The 20,790-nt window shown below is 35.2% G+C and overlaps 1 protein-coding gene across 1 annotated transcript; it reads right to left on the bottom strand.

Moving 5' to 3' along the window:
* Window positions 1–466: 466 nt before the first annotated feature.
* LOC120630838 (myeloid leukemia factor) lies at window positions 467–20,385 on the bottom strand. The gene is made up of 9 exons (XM_039900134.1): window positions 20,188–20,385; window positions 17,856–18,022; window positions 15,754–15,839; window positions 14,944–15,046; window positions 13,024–13,144; window positions 10,355–10,481; window positions 8,612–8,673; window positions 6,181–6,183; window positions 467–5,458 (listed from the first exon to the last, which is right to left on the bottom strand). Exons 1-9 carry the CDS (start codon window positions 20,244–20,246, stop codon window positions 5,374–5,376), a joined length of 813 nt encoding a protein of 270 aa, XP_039756068.1. The 5' UTR covers window positions 20,247–20,385; the 3' UTR covers window positions 467–5,373.
* Between the last annotated feature and the right edge of the window lie 405 nt (window positions 20,386–20,790).

The following is a 20,790-nucleotide window of genomic DNA, read 5'->3' as shown; positions in this document are numbered from 1 at the left end:
TATTAATTAAATACAAGTGGCCAATCCATAATATATTATGAAAATTAAGCTTAATTTGCTATACTCCGCGAATAGCGGGAGAATCTGTATGGTGTAATTTATAATTTCTTCAATACTTATACTCCACACCAAACAGATCTAATTATTCTTTGTTTTAACAATTATTCATTGTAAAGTCAACATCTCCTGCGGATGCTCCGGTTTCGGAGCGAAACGTGGAGTATAAGGATTGAAGAAATTATAAATTACACCATACAGATTCTCCCGCTATTCGCGGAGTATAGCAAATTAAGCTTAATTTTCATAATAAAAATGTTTCATTATTTCTTGCTTTTATAGTTTTAGTTGTATAACAAAGTAGGTTTTCTTTTGTATTTTTTTAAAATTAATTTAATTAACGTCGACGCTGTAGCATGCAACAGCTAGTTAAAAATAAAAGGAAGGAATATAAAGAAAAACACAATAAGAATTGTAAAATAACATTTACTTTATTCACGGGAATGGGCGATTTGTTTGTCCAGCACCCTCGTTTTGTGCCTTGAGTTACTGAGATACTAACATTTGCAATAATACTACACAGATTACATACAACTGTATTTGTCTAAGTATATAATTAGAACTACCCTTAATTATAGCTTATGTTAGAGTATAGGGGCCAGAATGGATTTCCAATCTATCTTGACCTTTGAATAAATAAAATATGTAACGATACCTTAATTGACTTCGGGAGTTAATGCCAAGTTTCTTATTTTGTAACGCTAAAACCCTTCAACCCACATTGGAGTAGCGTGGTGGGTCAGTGCTCTTATTCTCTCTCTCTCTCTATTTCCTGTGAAAGAGGAAGCCTGTGCCCAGCAGTGGGACTTTGTTGGTGAAATAGGACACGAGGTATCGTAAATTATGACAATAATTAGAAAAAAAAATGAGAAAAAGGAAAAGCCTTGAAATTTTTAAAGCGGAAAAAAATATTCTCGCTGTCCAAAAACAAAACACACACTCTTCGACCAGATTTTTTTAAAATATTACCATTGTTATTTTGAATCACGTAAAAAATGGCTTGTTACGGCTTTTCGAACCAACGCTACTTCGTCTATTATCTTGTAGCAGTATTGGGGCCAGCGTTGGCCCAAACGTTTGAAGCCGGTGTGATTCATATTGGCCAACGGAAATGCTGAGTTGATTATCCATTCTGTGACCTAAGGAATTTCGTACACAAGGCAACGCAAGTATCCGATACTGAGCGACTATTTCGATAAATCTTGATCTCGTACTTGGATCGGCTTTTTTTTCATTCCAATACCAGTTAGCCCTTGACTTCACTCTCACCCAGTGGTAAGTGATGATGCAGTCTAAGATGGTAGCGGGCTAACCTGTTAGGCAGTATGGTAGTCATACCCCCTAATCAAAGGTTGGCTTGTGTACGGAGGGCCTAAATTACATACTACCGTCACAAACTATGCATATATAAATATAATACGGAATCTATAGCACATCGTTATTTATAAAGACACATACAAAATGAGAGACAAAAGAGTGTCCATTTAATTTAATTACACTAAATTATATCTAAATTTTACCTACATTGAAAACTGCCGCCAAATGAATAGTATAAAGTTAAGCAAAAAAAAAAAAAAAACTTTTTGTATTAGAAAATTGAAGTTTATGTCTAATTAGCTTCAAAAAAACTAACAGCTACAATTGAGATAAATAAAACTATTGTCACCCCTACGATGTCAATGAATAGTAGTCGATGGACGCTGTTCAAAACCCGCGTCAATAAAGAATACATTTATAAAAGGTGACCGATGTCACACGATATCAATCACTTTTTTTAATCGACTATAGATAGATCTATTATTTAATGCCGCTGGTCACACAAGTTTATTTTCTTATGTAAACATCGTTTTATAATGTGGCTGCATGTATAGACCTTGGGACTTTTCGTAAACTCGACACACAGCTGTTGAAATTGTATTATTATGTTATTGGTTGAGCAATACAGCAAAATGCGTTTGCCGGCATTTGCAGTGTATTGATGCCCGGGGAAGTCCCGAGACTTTGGTCGTTGCTGGTCTCGTGTCCCGGGAGTTTGTGAATGCCGAGATGCGTGTGGTTTTTACACCGGATGTGACAATGCAAGTTGCGTCTACACTTACAAACTTAGAAACCGTCGAGCATTTTGTACACGTGGGGCGACATAGCCTTACAAGTTATGGTTTCAAAAAAAACTTAAATGTAAACAAAAAATCACAATACATCTTTAAACTATTTCATGTTAACATTAATTGTTTATTAAATATTTTTTATAACTATTATTAACTACCGCTAGCAGGAAATGTTTTCATTTATGATTTAGAATTTTTGAAAATTTATGGCAAAATAAAGAACAGAACTCCGGATAATGTTTGAGAAGTGAAACATCTTATTTCTAGGCAGAAATATTTCATTAAAGAAAAATATTACGAGCACGTTTAGGAAAAAAATGGAAACATGAAACGAATTACGACACACATTTAATACACTATAGGATTGCAGAAAACTTTTATAAATTTGACGATGTATAAAAGTCGATATATTTCCAAAGACAAAAACCATTAGAATTAAGAGTAATGAAAGAAAAACAAAATAATTTAATCAAGCCCAAAGTACGTAAGAAAATTTAACTCATGTATTGACTTTTTTTTTTCAATATATCGCATTAGTTTTTTTTTTTTTTGAAATATAAATACTTTTTTGCACTTCCTGTATCCCTAATTCACACTGCATATGTATGTATGACTGTATGAAAATGAAACAAAGAATTTTCACATCTGTCACGTGTGCAAACTTAATTAAAACGAACTTTATTATATATATGAATTTAATAGAATACTGAATTTAATTTAATCACCTTTAAAATTAAAAATTCTAAATCAACAAAATCGTCTAGTACACATAATGAACCCCTCTTTTGGGATTCTAGCATGGGACAAAAACGTCCTTAAGGACACCACACAGTAACACACCGTAGCCGCTCTTAAATGCGCGCCATTGTGTAGCATCCTTTACAATCTATACATGTACTGAGTAGACTTAGGGTTGCCATCAATTAATAGCAAAATGATTACTAAAATAATATGAACTTAAACTTATACATCAACAGACTTCAATAACCTTTAAAACACTTAAATCATTAATTGATTTCCTGTGATCCAGGAACGTCAAATAAACACAGTGTACATGTTATTTTAGGATTAGGATTTCCCTGGATTTACAATGAATTCCCCCCCCCATCAGAACCTTACGTAGTTATAATGGCATTAGCTCAAACATATACCCCGAAGACAAGTCAAAGATACATCAAAGAGTTTACCAACAGTGAAAAGTCTTATAAAACTTTTCAACTCCCTAATTATAACAAACAGACCTACTTTATAAGCACTATTAAAACGTCAGTGTTAGTCGTGAGTCTACTTTTGGTGTCTGGATTACGAGGAATCGAGTAGTATATCATATTTAACTGGAAATCACTGGAAATTAAGGTAAATAATTAAACAAAATTGCTGATTTAAGTACGTAAAGAACAAGGAAATCTGTTAGATTAGTAAAGACTCACTAATCATGTATCGATTTTATTAAGTCGATGAATGACAACCCTATGACGACTTTGATTTGTGTAAGAGAAACTTAAAATCACGGACCTCTGTTGAAACCACTGGACAACCATTTTGTTTTTCACACCGATTGATTGACGCCATTTTGGCGCTGATCCATGAAACGAGTGTCCAAGGAACTAAAATTTGTGTTACATGTGGCGCTTCAAATGGGAACATTTAAGCTGTCACCCGTATGGGGACGGACAGTCCAGTGTGTTAAACAGAGGCCGATGATATAAACGAAGAATTTTAAACCCGATTACACATGCACTAGTTAGGTAGCGAGTGATTCTGGAGATGGGATTAAGTCTCTCAATAAGTTCAAAGTTTATATAAAACGTAAGCTTATAGAATAATCCTATTATAATATTAAGAAGATTAAAAAAGACTGGTTATAATTTGCTCTAACTTCATAGCTCAACATTAACTGGACTGTGAGCTTGTGATAACAAAAAAAAACCGGCTAAGTTTGTTGTGGGCTCTTCTGAGACCAGACCAGTTTTAAGTTGTCACCATCGAATGCAGTTATCACCATCATTAACATTAGTGTTACATGCTAAATGTATTAACGCTTCATAAGTGCCTGTGATAAGGTCCAAAATAAAGGCAATTTAACTCGCTGCAAAACTAATGAACGTATAACGGTATGTGCCCCTAGAGTAAGTTTTCATACCATTGCATTGGAGTTACGTTAATCTGCCAAATTTGTATGAAGTTACGAAATAATGTCGTTTGATGGTTAATATAAAAAGAGCTGATAGAGTGACTTGGTTTATTTTAAAAAACTTACTCTAAGGGCAGTAGTCCCCCAGTGTAAATTTTCAAGGTTACAAACGCGACCGCGTCGTAACGTTTACATTCCTTTGTATAGAGTTGTCAAACTAGACGTTTGGTTGCACAGTTATACGCTAACGCCGATATGACGTTTGCTAACTCAAAAGCTTACTCCAAGGTCATTAAGTATAAGTTTCAGAGTTAACAAACGTAACAGCATAGTAGATTATCTACAAAATTATCACGGATTTATCAGATCATTATACTTGGTTGACCATTTAAGTTAACAGATTGTATTCAACATCTTTATAACGCTTGTTACATTAAAAACTTACTCCAATGGCATTAAGCCCCCAGTGTAAGTTTTAAAGTTAACAAACTAGATGTTAACGTTGATCTACCATATTACTTGTCAAACTATGACGTTTTGTCATTCAGTTTATGCTTACGCCGATTGGATGTTTGCTAAAAAAAAAACTTGCTCCAAGGGCATTTAGGCCCCAGTATAAGTTTTAAAGTTATCAAACTAGATGTTAACGTTAATATTACTGGTCAAACCATGACGTTTTGTCATACAGTGTATGCTTACGCCGATTGGATGTTTTGAAAAATAAAAACTTACTCCAAGGGCATTTAGGCCCCAGTGTAAGTTTTAAAGTTAACAAACTTGGCTGTAGTGTTGCATTCATCTGAGTAATTTGTATGGATTAAGCAAACAATGTCGTTTGGTATACAATTGCATGACAGCCAATCAGACTAAACGATAAATTGAGCACTAACTTAGTTTTTGCAGTCAATGAAGTGTAATTAAATTGAGTGTGTAGTGTACACGGAATTGACTTTCTTTAGCACTAGTTTGGGTTATATTTAGTGCCCTATTTATCGTGTAGTCTAATTGGAAATTACACTGGGGGAGCAGAGCTACATATACTGATGTTACCTCACGCATCGCTGGATATCATGCTTAGTTATCGTTGGGAGTGTGACGATGTCTGTGCCTGTGTCTACGCTGAGGGTGCGAGCCAGAGTACATCTCGCGCACGCCGGAACTAAAATTACAAAAAAAAAAAATTACACTATTAAGCGAAACAAGACTTTAAAACTAAACGCTTAAAGCATATATTCGCCTCAAATAACACTGGGGCCTTTGGAATTTTAATTCGGTGACAACAATATATTAGCATTTGATGATAAAAATTAACGATAGTGGTTATTATTGTGATGGACGTTAGTTTTGGGTGGGTCTAGAAAATGCTGAACGAAGGTACTTCGAAATAGTATTTTTTTAAGTTAATTATGTGGTATTCTACCAATCCACTTCATGACGTAGATATGCCTAGCGATAGTGGGATTTTGTTACAATGGTACCATACTACCCTCATATTTTTGTATACTTTTAACGGATGCAGCTAGCATATGAATTAGTTAATTTGGCATATTAAATTAAGTCTTTTCTTTTGTAGCACGCTCTGACTTGCAATGTCAGCAAAGTTTATAATGTAATAGCTTTAAGTTTTCATGTAAATAAATACTGTTCCTATGAAAACAATAAATTTCTTAAACCGCAATTATATTGTACATAAATTTTAAACTAAATTAAATTGACAGGTGTAAAAATAGTACTATCCTTTTAAAAGTTTACTGTCTCAAACTAACCATAATGTTTGGATAAACATATCGTTAGCTTTCAAATATTAAAGCTAACGATGTTTACTTCGTCACAATTTTCAGATTTTTAAATTAAATTCAATAAATAATGGCCCAACCAGACTGACTGCAATAGCGTCATTGTAAACACTGTTAGTAAACTGCAGTGCCGCAGTTTATTTATAAGAATCAATCAATAAAACTATGTTTCAGTACATGTGGAACGTTCTAACAATGTTCCCAGAAACCGTTTGTTGTATAAATAGATATTTAAAGTCCGAGTAATAAAGTCATTTCTAACTATAGCAATACCACATTGTTAGGTCTTGTGACGTCACAAGATGGTAAACAGAGAGTCAACCAATCGATGGCGTTCGTGACCTAGGCTTAAAAAAAATATGATGTATAGAATTCTATTTCTTGTTTTGTGAAATAATAATTATCTTTAAGGTTCTGGTGGAACATCAGCACAAGTTATGTTTTTAATTAGACTTTCTTTAGAAAAGGACAGGAAATACTTGACGATCCTTAATCGCGTCTTGTTGGTTTTAGATGAGTCATAGCTTTTAGTTTTACGTTTCTTAGTAACAAATTTGTTTAAAATAATATCATACAAATGAATGGATTGATTTGTATGAAACAAGAAAAAAATATATACTGCAAAACTTTTAGCGAATAGAAAAGGCAAGGTCATGCTAAAAAAAAGCAATTAAAAACGAAACCCAAATAAAATAAATCATAAAATACACAGTCACGGCATTAAATACTACATAATGTTTAATAAAATATTTTACATAAAATTACGATATTTATTAGTAGTAGTAACGCCTCCTCCAATATCTGGATCTGGAAACGATTATTCGGTTAAATAATTTGGAATAATAGATTATTGTAATATAAACAGGATTAAATGATTAAAAGCAAAGTTAGTACTTTTAAAGGATTTGGAATTGTTTACAATATTTTCTTTGGAATGGATTATAGACGACGTAAATTTTTACTCATCTTTAGGTATTTGTCACATTCGCTTGCTTTCATTCAATCATTGAATCTCGTCAAAAGACGATGTGAGAATAAAATGAAAATTATATTCAAATATTATGATAAAATAGCAGAAATTTTATGTTAAACTTTAATTTCGCGGATTTAATATAATAATGTTGTAATTTATTATATCCACGTTTTTATCGTATCGTAATCGTATATGTATGTAATCTTCGAAATGGCTGGATCGATTTTGATGGAACTTTTACAATACGGTAGAGAATGAATAGGTCGTAAAAAAGGCTACTTTTTATTATGTACTAATGTTATATTTAGTATCTACATCCAGTGGCGTGCATAGAGGGTATGCACAGGTATGCAGATGATATAATATGAATAAATCGCCCGTATGAGTTATAAATACTTGAGGGTAGGCTTTTTATAAATCTTACAATGCCTATCCTTAAGTTTTTTTATAACTCGTACTAGATGTTTTGTTCATTTCATATCATCTGCATACCCTGTGCATACCCTCTATGCACGCCATTGTCAGACTGAAAGGATAAAATGCAATTAATTCATAACGTTTGACAAACCATAATATAATATGACAGATGTACGCCAACGTTCGTGTACATTGACGTTGGTTTACTAAACAACTAAAATTTATGGCTTTTATAGCTTAATCTAAGATAAACAAAGGCGTGCAAAATTACGACCAATAGGAAGAAGCGCGGGTATAACCAGTTTTGTGATTGGTCAAAAGTAGGGCGGAAAGAACAGTGACCATTTTAGTCAACTTTTATTTGCTTATGGACAGCGATTTGATCTTATTAATGAAGATTGGGCTATTTTCATTTATTTTAAATTAATAAGATTGAATCCCTAAAAAGTATGAACTATAATTTAAGGAAAAAAACATATCAAACCTCAAATAACATATAACCACAGTATAAATAAGAGATACATTAGTTAAAAGCCTTTGATCTAGTGGCAAATTCCGACATTGTGAAGACAGCGTCGCGACAGTATTTACTTTTCTACTGAGGTAGAAACGAACGATAATCTTTCCCGCCCTGGACTTGCTGCACGATTTTTTTTATTCCACTACAATTTCGCCCTTGACTGCAATCTCATGTGATGGTAAGTGATGATGCAGTCTAACGGGGTGATTTCTGCGACTAGAACTACTTATAAAGTTTACTAGAATTACTTGAATATTGAATTTATTATATTTTATAAATGTACTGTTTTTTTTAATTATTAATATGTATGTATATTTTTAGAACTTTGCTCATCGGTATGACAATTCATATGTGAGTAATTTATTCATAATGGTTGCAAGGAAGAAATCACTATATAATAATAAAATAAGGCCGCCTTTGTTACACAAATTTAAATTACTTGTACCTTTGTACTTTTTTATTTATTTCTGTTGTTTTCTTGTAAGCAATTATTTTTGATAAATTGATTAAGATATGTTTCTTTAAGTTGCGTAAAAGTCCAAGCATGTTAGGAGAGCGGTCATTGTTCTTAGCGCGCTATCGCGGTCGCATGCCTTTAATACTTACGAGGTAGCAAGTGGGCTGGCGGTAGATCTCAAGGGGCGCCTGGGGGCAGGCCGATGCCGTCTCTCAGTGCTGCAATACACACACCTGTGCTAACTACTGGGACTACTGTACTAGCTAATACTATATACGGGTAGATGGAATACAAAGAAACACAATACACGAAAGCGCGTTCCGTCCGCTCCCACACTATAAAGAGCGAGATCGAGATCGAGCGCGAGCGGACAATGAACCCAGTCAACGCTCACTGGTCGTTACCCTCAGTTATTAATATTCCAAAGCTGGGCATACGGTTCCTCTTTAGTAAGAATACCGAGGTTTAGAAACCAAACTTCGATCAATCACTGTCAGTCATCAGAAACTGACAGTCAAACGACAAATAAATCACTCATGATTTTTGTTACTTTCCTAGTGAAAAAGCCAATGCGTTTTAATTTTAAGTGAAGATACTCTTAACAACGGTTAAAATCAATATTTTCCAGAACCCCAGTTAAACTCTCTCAGTTAAAAAAAAATATAAGCTAAAACATTAACAAATAAATTTTAAAGGCAACTTCATTTGTGGTACATTATTGATCGAAGATAGGTTTTTCAGCGTTTTTGCGATAATTATTTAGTTAAGAGCGAATCACTCGTTAAAGAGTTTTAAATTTATTCCATCTACCCACATAAAAAAAATACTTATGGCAACAAAAATATAATAAGCCTACAATAAAATATTATATATAACATGCTTAGCTAAAAAAAATATCAGAATTATATCTCAAAGCTAAGAATTTTATACATTATAATGCTCAAAACTAAAAATACATAGTTGGCCATGCTTCCGAAACAGGCACCAAAGCGGATATAAAGAGATTTATTTGTGTGCGATGATATAGTCTCAAGTGCTTATACACAACCACTTTTTATAGTCTTACCACTTATCAATCCAAGCTCCATAATACCACAGATCTTATTATAGGCATAATGACAGTAACGAAGAATCGCTAAAGTATTGTACTATTATTTTTTTTTAATTTATTTTACGGCCATGCATTCAAGTCCTTTAAGGCCTTTCAAAAAAATATTACAGTTTAGCTTAAAAGTATTGTATTTATTTATATGCAGCATAAGAACTTGGTATTGGAAACTCTCTTAAAAATGACCAGCGGTTGAATCCATTGGTTGAAATGTTGATTTACAGATTCAACTATTTATTTATTGAATTGCATTTCCATTATAATGTCTATAGATTAGATAAATATTATTATATTTTGAAAAGAGAATGTCAATCTAATGTATACACCTGTATGTATCTGACGTATACATACGTATGATCTATACATAAAACAAGTTACGCTTACTTTGGGGCTGGATGGCGATCTGTGTATTGTCGTATTATATTTATACAAATATATATATATATATATATATATATATATATATGTATTTGAAATGGAATCCTGTGTGGCACAGATTGATAGGGGGCAACATTCTTAACGATTAAATTATTTTAGACTAAAATTCTTCAAGGTTGCCCTTACATATTTAATGTTATTAGTGTTTTAAATTTATTTTCAATCTTTTTTAATCTCTTCCTGTTGATACTCTTGACATTATGTGGTGAACAGAACAAAAAGAAAAACTAAATGACTCGTCAATCGTATAACACTAGCCTAGACTTAATTATATGCGCAAGAACAGATGGCGGCCTCACCCGTTGGAGTGCGCCGGCGGCGAGTGCGGCGCGTGCGCAGGCGGCGCGTGCGCAGGCGGCGCGGGCAGTGCGAGGCGCGCGGGCGGCAGCGCCAGCAGGGCGTCGCGCGGCGCAGCGGCAATGGCGGGGCGGGGGGCGCGGTTCCGCGGGGCGCCCGCACGCTCCTGGAACTCCCTGAAACGACCGCCATCGTCACCAGCTTTCATCATGACGGCCGATTGGCGCAGTGGGGCGCGACCCGTGGGTCCGATTCCCACTACTGGAAAATGTTTCTGTGATGGACATGAATGTTTTTCTGTGTCTCGGTGTTTCTACTACTAGCTGTTGCCCGCGACTTCGTCTGCGTTTGATTTTGTTTTTTGATGTGGCATTAAATTAAGTTGTAGATCTAAAAAAAATTTAAAGTATTCAGTAACACTAAGCCTTAAATGTGGTGGTTTGCTGCTGTCCTCTGAGGAGTTCTGTCCTCTATCTCCAACAACAGGTTGGGCAAAATTAAGCACATATTATAACCTCTATAGTACACAAATAATTATTTAAATCGGTTATAATTTGTCGGAGTTATGGTGTAAAATCGTCAAACACTCATCCTCTCCCCCAAAGGAGCCGAGCTCAATATCGGGATAAAAAGTATCCTATATTACTTCTAACACTTCCAAGAATATGTGTACAAAGTTTCATGAGGATTGGTTTAGTAGTTTTTGCGTGAAAGCGTAACAAACAAACTTACATTGACTTTTATAATATTAGTAGGGATTACAAGTATTTATGTATATTATTCATAAAAATATTCATCAGTCATTTAGCACCCGTAACACAAGCTATATTTTTGGGAGTAGATGACGGTGTGGGTATTGTCGTAGTATATTTATAGTTTTTACATTCAGCTTTATCATCATCATCATATCAACCCATTACAGGCCAGGGTACCGGTTTCTTTCCGCAATGAGAAGGGTTCAGCCCGTAGTCCACCACGCTAGCCAAGTGCGGATTGGTGGACACCACACGCCGCCGCCTTTGAGAACTTTATAGAGAACTCTTAGAGACGCAGGTTTCCTGAGTTAATTACCTACCAAGTTTAAGTTAGACCTTCAAATGTGCCCGAAATTTGAGGATCTGACTAAAACTTAAAATTTGAGCCTTAAATATTACAGCTTTTTTTGAAAAAACTCCACCAGGGAAGCACTTCCACACTAGTCATTCTGCCGGAACCGTACCGGTCTGAAGAGTGGTTTTGCTGGTGTAATTAAAAGCATATTTTAAGCAATTAAAAAGTTACGCTGACGGAAAACATCGCGGTGAAATCTCTGTTCTCAAAGGTGTGTGGAGTACACCAATCCGCACTGGGCCAGGGTGCGTACTACGGCTTAAGGGCGTAGTCCGTTCCTCATTGTTATGGATTGATATGATGATGAGGCTTAACACATACACTTCAGGTTCATGGACAAGGGTGCTACTTTCTAGAACGTGTTCCTCGCATGCCCTACGAACGTCGTGTGGGACATCTGCTTGGTTTGACATTTTAAAGTATACAAGCGTACCCAGCCGGGCTAGATTTTGCTTTATTTTATTTAAAAACATTAAATCATAAAATTTTTAATTTTAAGTCTCATAATATATTAAATCATTTATTTTTCTCCGTATTCATTCTCTTCTATTCTCTTCTCGAGCGGGTGAAGATCATTATCCACACCCATGTACACCCCATTTATTTGACAGTTTGACAGTTCAAAAATAGGAGTGCTCCGATCGTCACCAATCTTTACAGGATTACTCGCAAGGTCAAATCGGATATTCCCTGAAAGTTTCATTGAAATCGGTCCAGCCGTTTCGGAGCCTATACGGAACATACCCACACACTTTCCCTTTTATATATATAGATAGATACATAGAAGACAACATATTAGTCCATATAAAAAAAAGTGGACATAAACAGTCGACTTACAAGAAATGGTCATAAATTAGTGACATCTGCATATAGTCTGCGAAAGGTACAGAAGTCATTTGTGGGATTGAGTATACGCTTTTATAATATGATTCCTTAGGTGATTTTGGACCTACATAATATGCATAAGTTTAAAGAATATGTTAAAACACATTTATTACAGCGAGGTTACTATACAATTGATGAATTACTTAATGACAAAGTTGCTTGGAAGCATCCGGCTCCGATTTCATCTCTCACAAGATAGAAAAATGAATGTTAAAATGTAAATTGTTGATGTTGGAAAAGAGCAACTGCTGAGTTTCTTTCCGGCTTCTTCTCGGTAGGATCTGCCTTCCGAACCGGTGTTAGAGTCACTACAAACAGACAGACTTGACGTTTCAAAAGTGCTTATATTAGGCCGACTTGAAATAAATGAATTTTAAATTATAAAAAAAAACAATTTTTTTTTTTTAATAAATGATTGGCCAGCGCTTGACGACAATCATGCCCGTTAGAAAGCAATGATTAGGTCTAAGTTGGAGCCCGCTTGCCTAGAAAAAGCCTATTATAGTTTTAAGTATCTTTTGTATTTTTTAAATTTATCTCTTAAGTTTTATGTTCTTTATATTGAAGAACGTCTATATTTCATGATGCATGCAGAGTTAGCCTGTAAGTGGGGCATAACAATGTATAATTCATAATATTACCATTATGTTTATAATAAATTTAAGGCATTGTATATAACGTCGGCTTCCTATTAAATAAATAAATATTTAAATGTTTGTGAACCTGTCAAAATATTCAGCCTCTTCCTCTTCAAGATTGATGAACTCCTGCCTCTCTTCAGCGTCTCCGGAATACACGTTCTGCTCTCGCTCAATCAAGTGCGCGCGCTCACCGATATGGTGACCTGTAACGGACAGCACCCGTATACATATTATGAAAATTAAGCTTAATCCAAATATATAAAAGAAAGTTGTGTTAGTTAAACCATTTATAACTCAAGAACGGCTGGACCAATTTTTTTTGATCTTTGCTTTTTTGGATTTCTCTTAGACCGGAGTAGGATAATATAACATTCATAAAAGAAAAAATATCCTCGATACGAAGTTCGCCGGGACAGCTTGTTTACTACTATACTAGAAACGGACATAAATTAGTGATATCTGCATATCGTCTGAGAAAAGTACAGAAATCCTTTGTGGGGATGGGTATATGCTTTTATAACATGATACCGAAGGTTAGAGATCTACCTTTACCTAAGTTTAAACAATATATTAAAACACATTTAACCAATCGTGGTTACTACACGATTGATGGATTCCTTAACAAGGCTGCTTGGAAGCAGGCCACTCTCATCTCTCACAAAACAGAAAAATTCTAAAGATTGTTAAACCATAAAATGATGTTGAAAAAGAGCAATCTGCTGAGTTTTTTGTCGGTCCTTCTCAGTGGAATCTGCCTTCCGAACCGGTGGTAGAGTCACTAGAAACAGACTGACTTGACGTTTCAAAAGTGCTTATAAACTAGGCCTACTTGAAATAAATAAAATTTGAATTTGAATATACTCCGCGAAAAGCAGGAGAATCTGTATGGTGTAATTTATAATTTCTTCAGTCCTTATACTCCACACCAAAAAGATCAACGGCAGAGCTGCAGAACATTCTCACGATATGACTTTACAATGAATAATTGTTATGAAAAAATAAACAGTCATTATAAAGTCAACATCTCCTGAGGATATGCTCCAGTTTCGGAGCGAAACGTGCGTAGAGGGTACATTGCCGTAAATCTGTTTGGTGTGGAGCATAAGGATTGAAGAAATTATTAATTACACCATACAGATTCTCCTGCCTGTCGCGGAGTAGGTATAGCAATTTAAGCTTAATTTTCATAAAATCTTACTACCCACTTCTTCTAAGTAATATCGATTTTGCATGTCGTAGGTTAAATGCAAGGCGTAAACCTCCCTTTGCGTGGGCTAGATGGAAGACAAGGTATTCGGCAAATATAATGAGACGGACATTTTCATGTCAAAATTGGCACTTTTAGGAAATTTATTACGACAAAATAAGTATATAAGCTTTTAAGTTTTTGTTTTTCCTTTTTTGTTTTAATTTAATTTTTATTTTTGCTTTCGCTTGGTAGATTCTTATTCCTAAGCAATTGTTAATTTTTTCGTATAACTAAGTTGTGGAAACTTGATTGGTTTATGTAATATAAAAATACGGCATTACTTTTATGTGTAATTATAGTAATGTTTGTTTACCTTGAAAAGCTAAATAAATAAAATATCATGGATTTCCGCAAAGTAACGCCTGCTTCTATCCAATACTCGTATACATTTCGGCGTTCTAGTTTAGCTGGATTTCCCGTGCGTGAACACCGCTTGAGGGAACCTGACAATATTTTAAACTAGTTTCCCTCAAAAAGGTTATATATCGAGGATCAAACTCGGTTTCCCCGAAAGAGACTACAAAGTCCTTACCAAAATGCTTAGTTAGCACATCATCGAAGAGTTATTCACTGGCTGACCTCCAGTGGCGAGCACTGGGTTTCTTACCAGAGTATGCTTACAGCAGGAAAATTGCATAAAACTGCAAAATCCCTCCTCTTATACGAGTTAAATTTGGAGTAGGCAGTGCTTTTGTGCATGTATGGAGCTTAGACTTAGGGGTCTTAGACTATAAAGGAAATACTTAAACTCACCGATGGACATTTTCTTGACGCCAGTGCGCGAGTCCTGCAGAGTTTTGCGGGTCTCTTTGACGCCGTTCGGACCGATCTTGGTGCTGCTCGTGGAACTGTACACCTAGAAGCATTGCATTCATGACGGCCGATTGGCGCAGTGGGCAGCGACCCTGCTTTCTGAGTCCAAGGCTGTGGGTTCGATTCCCGGGTTAAAAAACCCTTTCGGGTTAAAAAAATTTGTGTGATGAACATGAATGTTCTTCAGTGTCTGGGTGTTTATTATAAGTATTTATGAGAAGAGAAGGTGTGTGGGTATGTTCCGTATAGGCTCCGAATCGTCTGGACCGATTTCAATGAAACTTTCAGGGAATCTCCGGATTGACCTGGCGAGTAATCCTGTAAAGTTTGGTGACGATCGGAGCACTCCTATTTTTGAACTGTCAAACTGTCAAATACAGCTTTTATTTTCTATGATGATATTCTATTGTTGGGTGTACATGGGTGTAGATAATGATCTTCACCCGCTCGAGAAGAGAATAGTAGAGAATGAATACGGAGTGAAGTAAATGATTTAATATATTATGAAAAATTTAATGATGTAAGTTTATTGTTTAAATAAAATAAAGCAAAATCTAGCCCGGCGAAGCGGGCTGGGTACGCTAGTTATTCATAAAAATATTCTATTACCTTAAAACTAAATCTAGGACGGTTCCAAACGCACCCAGGACTAAAAGTCACAACAAACTAAGCCGGAGTTGTTTTTTGCTATCACCATCTTTGGTAGTGGTTTGATAATTTTGCTACTTAGCCAACCTAATTGGCACTTACCTGCGGATTGCCGTTGGGCCCGCTGGACATGACAACTGTGCTGCTCGAGAAGCTACTGGCGCCCATGCCGTGACCGTCTGCCACATCTATTGGGAGGAATGAAATTGTGTATTTTCTTCTTGTATTGATCAGCATAATAATTGAATTATGCTTACAAGACATTGGTCTTGCGGGCGCCGGGATAAATCCTAAGTGTATGGAGGGGTTTAGGGGCGTCCATGACAAAGACAGTTACTCTACCATTCACACTTGGCTAGATAGGTGTTGGGAGCAGAGCATGAAATAAAGGTTAATGAAATCGTTTATACTTTGACCATATATTTTAACACTTTTTGGAATTTAATAACTTTTTTATTACAAAAAATTAAACTTGGTTCACATTCGGTTTAATTTAATATTTTAGTCACACAATGGGCAAAGGAGAGAGCTATGTAAGAAGTATCCCTATGTGATTGAATCACATTAGGAATTGGGAGACCTGTTGTACAACTAGTGTTGCAACATATCCTAACATTCGCAAACCTGTAGTGGCAATGGTAGTAGCATGTTTAAATGAGAGGTGATGGAATGGCAACCTCGCACCAGTAAATGCAGCGTTGGTAGACCCCAAAAAGGTGGACCGATAACATAAGGCTAGTCACAGGGAGCTGCTGGACCCAAACAGCAAAAGACCTACGAAAGACCTATGTCCAGTAGTGGAAGTCAATCGGTTGATATCATGAAGCAAATATTTCAAATACCAAACATTCCAGTAACACTCATAGAATCCTATGAGTGTTACTGGCGCATTTTAACATAATAAGCAATTAATATAAGGTTATTTATATCCAGCTCTGTATTTTGAGACTAATATTTACCCACCCACTCATTCATGAAAACAAATGACAGAGGGGACCCTCTGCCAAATTAATGTGTCATCAAACTGGCAAATATTATGTAAGATTACAAATGTAATAAACAATTATATCAGGTTTCAAATGGAAATTTTCCTATGTTTATTCGGTAAAATGAAAAGTTACTCTCATCTGATTTTCATAATGGACCAAAAACAATTCATCACTATCCCCATTTCATCCCCATTACTGGCTCAATACATGGCTCCCCCTAAGAACAAGAATGGTTTAGGACGCATTCCTCTATGCTGGCCGAGTGCAGATTGGTAGCCTTCACACACCTTAGAACATGATGAAGAACTTTCATGTGTCATGTGTCAATGTTTTCCTTCACCGTGATATTAAATTATAGTTATTTATAATGCATATAACTCTGAAAAGTTAGTGGGGTGTGCTGGTGATCCAACTGAGACCCTCTGCATGGCTATCATGGGCAGGATACAATTATCTCCCAGGGGAAAGGATAAAATTTGTATCTTCTCCCACAGCTTTATCAACTGTCAGAGCACTAGCGCACAGGTGGAACTAATATCTAAATAATTATCCCTTTCCCTACTAATATTATAAATGTATTGACATTGTTAGTTTGTTTGTTACGCTTTCACGCAAAAACTACTTAACCGATCCTCATGAAACTTTGTACACATATTCATGGAAGTGTTAGAAGTAATATAGGATACTTTTTATCCCAACATTAAGCTTGGTTCCTTTGGGAGAGGGGATGAAAGTGTTTGACCACTCTACACCATAACTCCGACAAATTATAACCGATTTAAATAATTATTTTTGTACTATAGGTATAGAGGTATAATATGTGTTTAATTTTGCCAAAACTCTGTGCAGATCTGATGAATGTAGTTGGAGATAGAGGACAGAACTCCTCAGCGGACAGCAGCAAACCCCTTATTTAAGGCTTAGCGATACTGAATACTTGAAGGCCAATTGAATGCCACATCAACAAACAAAATCAAACGCAGACTGAAGTCCTGGGGAACAGCTAGTAATATAATAAACGGAGGTAGACTTCTCCTATTCCATGTTCACGTGCTTTACCATATGGATACGTTTATTATATTCCTTGTCAGGGTATATAAGTTTTGTCTCCTCCCTTTGCTAGCCCTTCTGTAAGGGAAGCCAAAGCCCTCTACTCACACCGCTGCCAAAAGGACAACATCAAGAATTTTCAAAATGCATGTGTGTTTTTATTACCTGTAAAAAGTCTGTTAAGTGATGGCATCTGAGGCATGTAAGGCATCATCGCGTTGCCGCGTCTAGCTCCCATGATGGCCAAGGGACTCTCTCCCAGCATGCCGAAGGGGTCGGAGAAGAGAGAGTTCATCATGTTGTTCATCTGGCGCATGTGTCTCATGTGGGACCTGCAATTTGCAAATATTTATATATTTTTTTTGAACATTTTAGCCCCTGACTGACTTCTGACCTGTGGTAGGTGTCTAGGTGATGATGCAGTGTAAGATGGAAGCAGGCTAACCTGTTAGTGGTATGGTAGTACTTAAACTCTAAAGTATGGATTGCCAAGAGACATAAGACAGTCTTAACCATTAAGCATCTTCAAAAGTTGTTTAAAAGAATATTATTTATCTACTGAGTCATAAACTTATAAATTATATTTGCTAATACTTACATTTGTATATATTAATAAATATATATATATATATATATATATATATATATATATATATATATGTATATTTATATTTATTTCTATATTATTTGTATTAGCTATTTATGTACTATTGTTATATATAGTAGGTGTAGTTTATGTTATGACATATATTTTTTTAAATTGCACTATCCCATTTCCATAATCATTTTCTTCTTTCATTAAAGGTTGTCTGGAGGAGATTGCTTAAGCTGATAAGACTGCCTTTGCACATTTTTATTCTTTTTTTATTTATGTTTTTAATTTATATTATCTTTATCCCTTAATTGTGTGCAATAAAGAATTAATCTATCTATCTATCTAAACTCAACCCCTTAAACAGTTCCTGTGTGGCTTCATACCCAGCGTCATGCACTGGGTTTCTTACCAGGGTATGCATACAGCAGGAAAATTGCATAAATTTGAAAAATCCTTCTCCTATACAAGCTATATTTCAATTTTAGGGTATGCAGTGCTTTTGTGCATGTGCAGTGTCTTTGTTGGTAGGATGGTAACTAGTCATGCCCACAGCCTCCAATGGGAAGGTATCCAGAATAAGAAATTCTAAAATATTGCACTTAAGTGAGATTCAAAAGTTTAGGATTCATTCTTATCCTTTGGATCAAACACAAACATATTTGTATATGAATTAATTGGGAAACATGAAAAATGAATACTAATTTTATGTCATCTATAAACATCAGGATGGTTTCTTGTTCCGGAAATAAACAACAACTATTTCTTTTCTTTCCAAAACATTAAATAAAGAATTTTACTTGGAAACCCAAATTTATTCTATATTTTATTTTCTCTATATGGGAAACTTCTCTGAGCATGTGAAATCACCACTAATTTCTAACAAAAATTCACTTGATGAAAAAAATATGCAATAAATGGAAATCTTAATTTTTGACAAATTATTTTCTTTTATGCAGTTCGCTATCTAGCTTAAGAACCATAATAGGATGTCTAGATATTTTTTATAGGCATTTCACTGGAAATTTATGTAAATGTAATTAAGTGCAAGGTGCAGAGTAGCAAAATAGGAATCTTACATACAACATAATGGTTTTTTTAAGTTTGTATGATAGGTAAACTGTTAACTAAGACAGCCAGTGCAATACAGCATGGTGGTTTTAAGTTCTTTATTTCATATTTGTGTAACAACAGGAACCTTGTGCCCAACAGTAGAATAAATTCATAGTAGTTTACAGTGTGAGTTAGTGCAATCCCATCCAACATCAAGCATCAACTATGAGTAGGCAAACACATTTCCAAGCCATTTAATTGTTAAATGCCTCCTAGTTAAAATTGGTCTGTCAAAAACTGTACATTCACAGCGAAATTCTACTTTTAATCCATCATTCTAACATTTTCATGATAAAAAGATCTTCCGCGCGGCGCGTTTTTTTTCTACAAGTTAGCTTGCTTTATTATTACTGATTTTATTATCAGATTCAGATTGCAGGTGGTGCAATTTCATCTCGCGAAGTTTCCCTACGGTTGCCTGGCACAGATCGTTAAAAGCGAGGTCTACTATAATATCTACCTCCATGTTTTATGTTTTTCAGGTGAGGCGTGCAAATAATGAGAATAAATAAATAAATGATAAATATTCTTGTATTTATGTAACTTTCATTGCTGTGAGGTTAGGAAATATAGAAATCAGTGTTATAGATCGAAGAAACAAACGCAGTAAAAAATCAATTTTATCGTAATATCTGACATTTCGAAAGCGTACTATCGATACAAAGGTGCTAATCGAACGCAGTTAGCGCATGGGAATTTGGTTTTGATAACTTCTATAAATAAATAGGTTACCAAGGTAGCTTAAATACTAATAAATTTTGGAAAATAATGAGGTTTTATCATGATAATTACCCGAAAAACGGATCGTCATCCACGTCGCCCATCCCCATTAGTGAGCCAAACAGAGACATCGTGCCGTTATTTATTTACGATCACAAACTCGGACTGCAGTAATCAAGAAAACAATTGCTTTTTCGCAAAAGCTTCGTCGAAAAATCGAATTCTCTAGCAAATTGAAAAATTCCACAACTGTGTGGAAAAGTCAAACAATATTTCCATAGACTAAAAATAATATAGACTTCAATAAAATCATTTTCCCACAGATAGAACTATTAGGTACCACAACTTCCTGACCATCTAACTTCGTAGTGTTTACGTCCTCTTTGACGTTTTCAGACAGTTTGAGTTTATTTAAATAGCATTTTATCTCTATGTGTTTATATTTAAACTAGATTTAGGTAAATAGGTACCTATCTATATCTATACTAATATCTCTCTCTCTCTCTCTCTCTCTCTCTCTCTCTCTCTCTAATCTATAGTTTTTTACGGTTGTTCCGTTAAAACTTTAACATCCGATTGAATTGAAATTTTGCATCCATGTAGAGGATACATTGACTAAATGGATAGGTTAACATTTTTATAAGTGTTAAATCTCCGAAGTGTATAGCGGGGGCC

Source organism: Pararge aegeria, chromosome 17 (assembly GCF_905163445.1).
Source record: "Pararge aegeria chromosome 17, ilParAegt1.1, whole genome shotgun sequence".
NCBI classification, from domain to species: Eukaryota; Metazoa; Arthropoda; class Insecta; order Lepidoptera; family Nymphalidae; genus Pararge; species Pararge aegeria.
This window is presented reverse-complemented; position numbering and strand designations above follow the sequence as displayed.

What these genes read in the sequence shown, in the direction of transcription:
- LOC120630838 (XM_039900134.1), bottom strand. Translation starts at nt 20,246, where the DNA reads ATGTCTCTGTTTGGCTCACTAATGGGGATGGGCGACGTGGATGACGAT. An exon ending in GATGACGATCCGTTTTTCGG is followed by an intron (nt 18,023 to 20,187) that starts GTAATTATCATG and finishes TGCAAATTGCAG; the next exon opens with GTCCCACATGAGACACATGC. An exon ending in CGTCAAGAAAATGTCCATCG is followed by an intron (nt 13,145 to 14,943) that starts GTGAGTTTAAGT and finishes TGTCCGTTACAG; the next exon opens with GTCACCATATCGGTGAGCGC.